This window comes from Asparagus officinalis, chromosome 7 (assembly GCF_001876935.1).
Source record: "Asparagus officinalis chromosome 7, Aspof.V1, whole genome shotgun sequence".
NCBI classification, from domain to species: Eukaryota; Viridiplantae; Streptophyta; class Magnoliopsida; order Asparagales; family Asparagaceae; genus Asparagus; species Asparagus officinalis.
In genome coordinates, this window is record NC_033800.1 from 6938893 (window position 1) to 6944933 (window position 6041).

Genomic DNA, 6041 nt, shown 5'->3' on the forward strand with positions numbered 1-6041 from the left:
ATATAATCATAAAAAATCGTAAATACCTGAGTAGTTCTAAGCTCTCATGTAATTTGAATTTTAAATATGACTTGGCTTTTAGCTGATAAAGTAAATAACAGATGACTAAAATTTTCTCTGGAATTTACACTACACCATTGATTCACTGCTCTTTTCATTATCATTTAGTATCCTGCAGTTAGGCTTTGATCAATAAGAGCACCTCAATTTCCTTCAAAAACTATACTGAGGTCAACATAATGTTTTAGCGTTAACTCTACAAGAATACTTGTTCACGTTATCAATACTTCTGACATTTTATTAACGCTTGTCACAGTACACACCTCAAGACATCACTTGACTGGGAATATATTTGACAATGTATGATGATGTGTTGACTTGAATTTTTTTTTTAATTTTTTAATTTTGTTGAACATATTTGAAGTATGAAAATCATATAGGCTAAATCAGTATTTGTGACTAGTTATAAATACAAAAGCTAATAACTAGAAAAGCAAAATACAAGTCGAAAAAAAATACTAAACATGCTGACATGCATTGTCATCTTCATTGTATCAGAGCATTAAACCTAACAAACAATTAGAAATTTGAACAACTCACCCACACATGCAAAGAACTCTTCATCAAAATCCATCCAGACTACTAACACCACCAAAACCTAATGAAGTGCGAATCCATATCATGAAAGCCTTATCCAATATAGACTTCATAATGCAACTCCTAAAGTGATTTGCTATAGATGTTCCAATAATCTACCCTAGCTCATGCATGTTCTCATCAAGTAGTTGCAACATCTAACCATGCAAAAGCAATAACTAAATAAACAATACAACCGTACAAAATCGAAACATGTTCAAGATATCAAGAACAATCAACAATCATACAGATGTCATTTATTCAATTTCAAACAAAATCCAAATGGACATCCTGGCCCACATCGAAGAAATGCCAACTAATATCATGAAAAGCTCGAAAAAACCCGTTATCATCATCACAATCCTCACCTCCCTCCAATCTCACCTCCCTAACGAACCTCCTCGAGCCGATAACCCGCTTACCCGCCTCCTCCACCTTCACAGACCCACTCGCCCCCTTTTTCTCCTCCACATACCTCTCGTACTCCCCAAAACTATTTCCCAGAATAACCATTTTGTTCAAATTCTCACATCCCCAATTTGCATCCAACAAATTATCATACAATTGGACCTCACAATGTGGCATAAAGAACAAAGTCGGAACTTTTACCTCTCTTCGCCCTCGCTCATCCACACCCATTACAGCGACTCCCAATTGTTCGATAACCGCTTGCTCGGCTGTTGAAATTATCGGGTCGAACACTTCAATTGATGAAATTTGGGGCTTGAGCCGATCGAGGATGAGAAGGGCGAGCGAAAGCTGGAGTCTTGGGGTCTCGTACGAGTCAATGCTGCCGATTCCGTAGATTATGAGATCGAGCGAAAGCTGGAGTCTTGGGGTCTCGTACGAGTCAATGCTGCCGATTCCGTAGATTATGAGATCGAATTGGGGATTGAAGGAGAGGAGTTTGTTGAGCCCGGACTGGATTTGGGGGCATTGGAGCTGGGAGAGGAATTGGTTGTAGAATTGGGATGATTTGAGCTTGCTTAGGGAGGATTGGAGCTTGGATAGGAGTTTCGATTGGAGAATGGGGTTGGGTTGGGAATCGAGAGGGGTCCATGGGATTGGGGATTTTAGGGTTAGGGTTTCGAATTGGTCGGGATTGGGATTGGATTTGGATTTTGGTCGCTTGCGGTTGCGGCGATGGGAGACGACGGTCCAGGATTGGTTAGGGTTATGGGTTAGGGTTTTAGGAGGAGTTGACATCGAAACGATTGGGCAGAAGCTCTGATGATGACGATGATGGAGTTACGTAAGTCGATATGGGCTAGCGTCTGAAGGGCCCCAATATTTTTTTGGGCTTGGGCTTTTACCGTGTTTACCTCCTAACAGGTTAAATTTATATATAACGGTTTTAAATTTTTTAAATAATATTCATATTTTACCTATGCCATACCCATGTCATATAAATACTTCATGACCATGTATGCGTCCATATCCAGATTTTCCATATTAATATCCTACAGCCATGCATTTCACATCCATATTTTCCACCATGTTAAATTACTTTGGTAGTATATGTTAAAGTTAATATGTGAAAACGGCGAAAGAATTGAGAAAAACGTGAAGAATAAGCAAGACATGCTCCATATATTTGAGTGATTTTGTGAGTTGTAACCTGTTGTATTTCTCTTCCATATAGCGAAATCTTCCCATCCTCTCCCCGTGGACGTAGGCAATTGCCGAACCACGTAAATCTCTGTGTTTGGTTTGATTTGTGTCGCATTTTGGTGCATTGTACGTACTCGTGTTTGGTTTTCTTCTCGCATCGCTCACCGACTCGTTTGGTTGTCAAGCACGCTTTCGCACGACGCGTAACATAATATTCTCTGCACCAAAAGTCTAAAGTTGCGATATGGATCGATGGTTATAATTTATGCTCCAGCCGCGCCTGACGCATCCAAGAGGTTAACTCTTAATTTTAACCTTTGTAGAAAGGTTATTTGAACTCTTACGTCTTGCAAATTAAGATAAGTAATCATTTTACTGCATCTGTAATCTTTTGTGTTTGAGAGTTTACCGGACAGATTAGCTCCACTTACTCCATTGCCAAACAAATCCAAATGGTTTAGAATATGAAACCTGACATAATTTTATATTTAATGTATCCAGCTAGTGAGGGATACATTCAGAACACATGCTAATTACGAGTCCACCTACAAAATGCAATAGAGATTCCAACAGTATGATCATCCCCAGCGAGGGATAATAATAATAATATAAGAAATAAAAAACCCTTACCCCCCTGTTTAATCTGTTCACAACTACTGTTCCCCATTAATTAAACTCTGTAACCCTCCACTTTGTTTCCCCCGACCGCATTAGTTAATTCAATAGCACATGCAAACAATGTATGCATGTCCTCAAAAAAGTTGACTGGCAACAAAGATGATGACGTCGCCGTTTCACTGTTCCAGTGTCCCCTTAATTTGGTTGCATCTTCCGATGTCCCCTTTGGTTGCATCTATCTTCTCATAAAAACTCTCTGCGGAGTTGATGCAACGAACTCATGAGGCCCGCTGAGGTCAAAATGGAATTATGTGGGGGCCCACCGCGAAAGGGACGATGCTCGTGCAATAGTCAACACTCAACAGTTGGCTCACGTGGTGGGATTGGGGACTAGCTAGGTTGGCTCATTATTGGTCGGCTCCCCTCTAAGATTGCGTTGGATGCTGCATCGATCGTACGCGTACACGTTAATATAAATTAATTTTCCTTCTTAAATCTCAAAATTGAAATTTCAGAAGCTGCAAAAATATGAGTTCTAAGCTTGAAACCAACTTCGTGATTTAATTTGTTTACAGATGGCTAAATGATTTTAGTATAAGTTAGAAAGTCAATTCTGAATCTAATAGATTTGAGTTTACTTTTTTCCAATATCTACAACTTTAAAGTTTTGATGTAATGATATGAAACTCTGGCCGGATTTAAGAAAATACCGCGTTGAGAGTCCTGGACCAGATCGCTCAAGCTACCACGCCGATTGACTCAAAACAATTTTAAAAGTCCGGCCTTCGACGCTCCCTAAACTATACTATACATTTCTAGGGGGAAATTAAGAATGCTAGCTAAAGAAGTTCATTCGTACGTACGACTCAAGACCTAATAAACCAAAAGAGTTTAATTCTAAACATTGACCTCGACAATAGATACGTACTTAGCCTAGTTTTACATGCTCTACGTCTTGTCACTGACCCTAACATGGATTTTCTTTGCATTTTTCGTGTGTAGGGGGGAGATGTTAATTTTTAGGGTTTCTTGAGGAACGTGACAGTGTGGGGCCGGGAGCAAACTTAACCCTACGTCCGGTACCTACAGCAGCTATTCAATACGCTGAGGTGCTTTCCCACTGCGTTGCATGCTTCTTGTCTCAATAACTGCGGTTTCAATCTTGATCCCCTCTCTCTCTCTCTCTCTAAAAAGTTTTTCACTTGGAATGTTATCGGTAAAGACAAAGTGATGGCAGATGCCCTGCATACTTGCATCGCGAGAGAGGAGACAAGATAAGGGTTTTGAGAGAGAGTGAGAGATGGCGTGTGAGAGGAGAGAATGAGATGATTTATGAGATGATGAGAGACAAGTCACATCACTTTGGGATTCTACCGTACTTACTGATTTTATTATTTTAACCCCATCTCCTCTCTCTCTCTCTCTCTCTCTCTCTCTAGATCTCTTCACTTGCATGCAAGGGCCGTGGGTGTTTGAGTGACGTGGGAAGGCAATTTTTGGAGTTTTGTAGATTTTGTTTTTTTGCCAAAAAAGAAGAATTTTCGGAGCATATGTGATAATGTGATGTTCACGTATTTACTTCTTTATTATTAAAGGAGAACAACAAAAAATAAAATAAAATGAACAGTAATCTAAAGTTGTGAACCATGAAAAAACTAAAATGAATAACCAATCATTTCACACAACCCACTTCTCTCACTAAAAATAACCAACCTCTCTAACTCCCACGTCTCCGTTCTCCTGCTTTTCCTTCTAAAAAGAATCCCACGACTTTAAAAAGAAATTTGCAAACCCATTTTCATTTTTTTTAAAAACCGCTTCTGTCTCCCTCGATATAAACGGCTCCAAGATCCCTTCCTCCAATTCCACCTCTCCCCTCCTTCGCCGTGATCGGATGTATCGCGAGTCGTCAGAGGTGACCTACGTCAGCACTGACGGAACCAAGCTCTCTAGCGCCGTCGATTTCGAGGTAGGAGACAATAAAGTCCCATTCAAGCTCTCATGACATGTCGATTTTGATGTCGATGCCAGAGCGATGCGTCGGTGGGCGGCCGCGGGTGGCGGGAAAGCAGATGGGGAGGAGGAGAACGAGAGTTTCTTCGCGATGCGTCGGTGGGCGGCCGCGGGTGGCGGGAAAGCAGATGGGGAGGAGGAGAACGAGAGTTTCTTCGTTGAAATCGATTGATGAGATCACGAGATCTGAGGAGGAGAACGAGAGTTTCCAAATAAATTAATGTTTGATTTTCTGACCTTTTCCCTTTTTTATTTGTTTTTTGATTTGTTGGTTGATTTTGAAGAAAGCGGTAAAGGGTTTGATTTTGGAAGTTGCATTCATGAAATCGTACGTCAATTTGGTGGATTGGTGAATGGATACTCTTAGATTGCAATAGATTTGTGAAATTTGTTATATTTTAGTTTTCTTTTATTTCTATGTTGTGTCCATCATAGGACCTCAAAGTAGCGGTAAGATTCACTCCAAAAACTGCTTTGTGGAAGTATCGATTGCTCTTTATTGGATGATTAGGGTTAGGGTTAGGGTAAAGATCCTTCATTTAAAGAAATTTGATTTTTATTGTGGCGTTCGGGGGTAAAAATGAGATGCATGCATCGTTACCTTTGTTTATGCTTTTGGGTTTAAGATGAATGATTTGTTAATGTGTCAGTTAAATTTTGGTGAATACATGATCTGAGTGCTTTTAAGTCTGGGTAAGTAGAAATTTGAGAGATGAGGTGTATTTGTTAGGCATATGGAGAGCGAAGTCGAGCACAATTTACTCTGTAAATGGCTATTTGATGCCCTTACTCTGTAAACGTGCTTTGTTCATGAATGTTGATCCCTAACAATAGATTTTGTCCACATTCTTTTTCACAAAATAGGATTTTTCTTGATCAGAATCATGTTGCCTATACATTGCGTAAAAATAGATTATGAAGGAAAATAAATTTGTTGCTCAAAGACCCCGAAAGAAGTTTAACTAATTTTACATTGTTTTGCCGGCAAAAGTGGCGGATGAAATTATGAACTTTACACCCACTAATTGCATATTTGTCTACTTAAATATTAATTTACGGTTTAATAATTTTTATATATAATCTTTTGGTGATTAATATTATTAATGACCTTGTTATTATTGATGTAAACTTGAGTATAGTAAAATAGTATATAAATATTAATA

The 6041-nt window shown here is 39.2% G+C and overlaps 1 protein-coding gene across 1 annotated transcript; it reads right to left on the reverse strand.

Annotated features, from left to right (window-relative positions):
- Positions 796-1886, reverse strand: LOC109850766 (protein SENSITIVITY TO RED LIGHT REDUCED 1). The gene is made up of 2 exons (XM_020420837.1): positions 1508-1886; positions 796-1441 (listed from the first exon to the last, which is right to left on the reverse strand). Exons 1-2 carry the CDS (start codon positions 1840-1842, stop codon positions 904-906), a joined length of 873 nt encoding a protein of 290 aa, XP_020276426.1. The 5' UTR covers positions 1843-1886; the 3' UTR covers positions 796-903.

Excerpts from the sequence above, each read along its gene's own strand:
- LOC109850766 (XM_020420837.1), bottom strand. The coding sequence starts at position 1,842 with ATGTCAACTCCTCCTAAAACCCTAACCCATAACCCTAACCAATCCTGG. Across the intron at positions 1,442-1,507 it reads CCCCAATTCGATCTCATAAT|CTACGGAATCGGCAGCATTG; the intron begins CTACGGAATCGG and ends CGATCTCATAAT.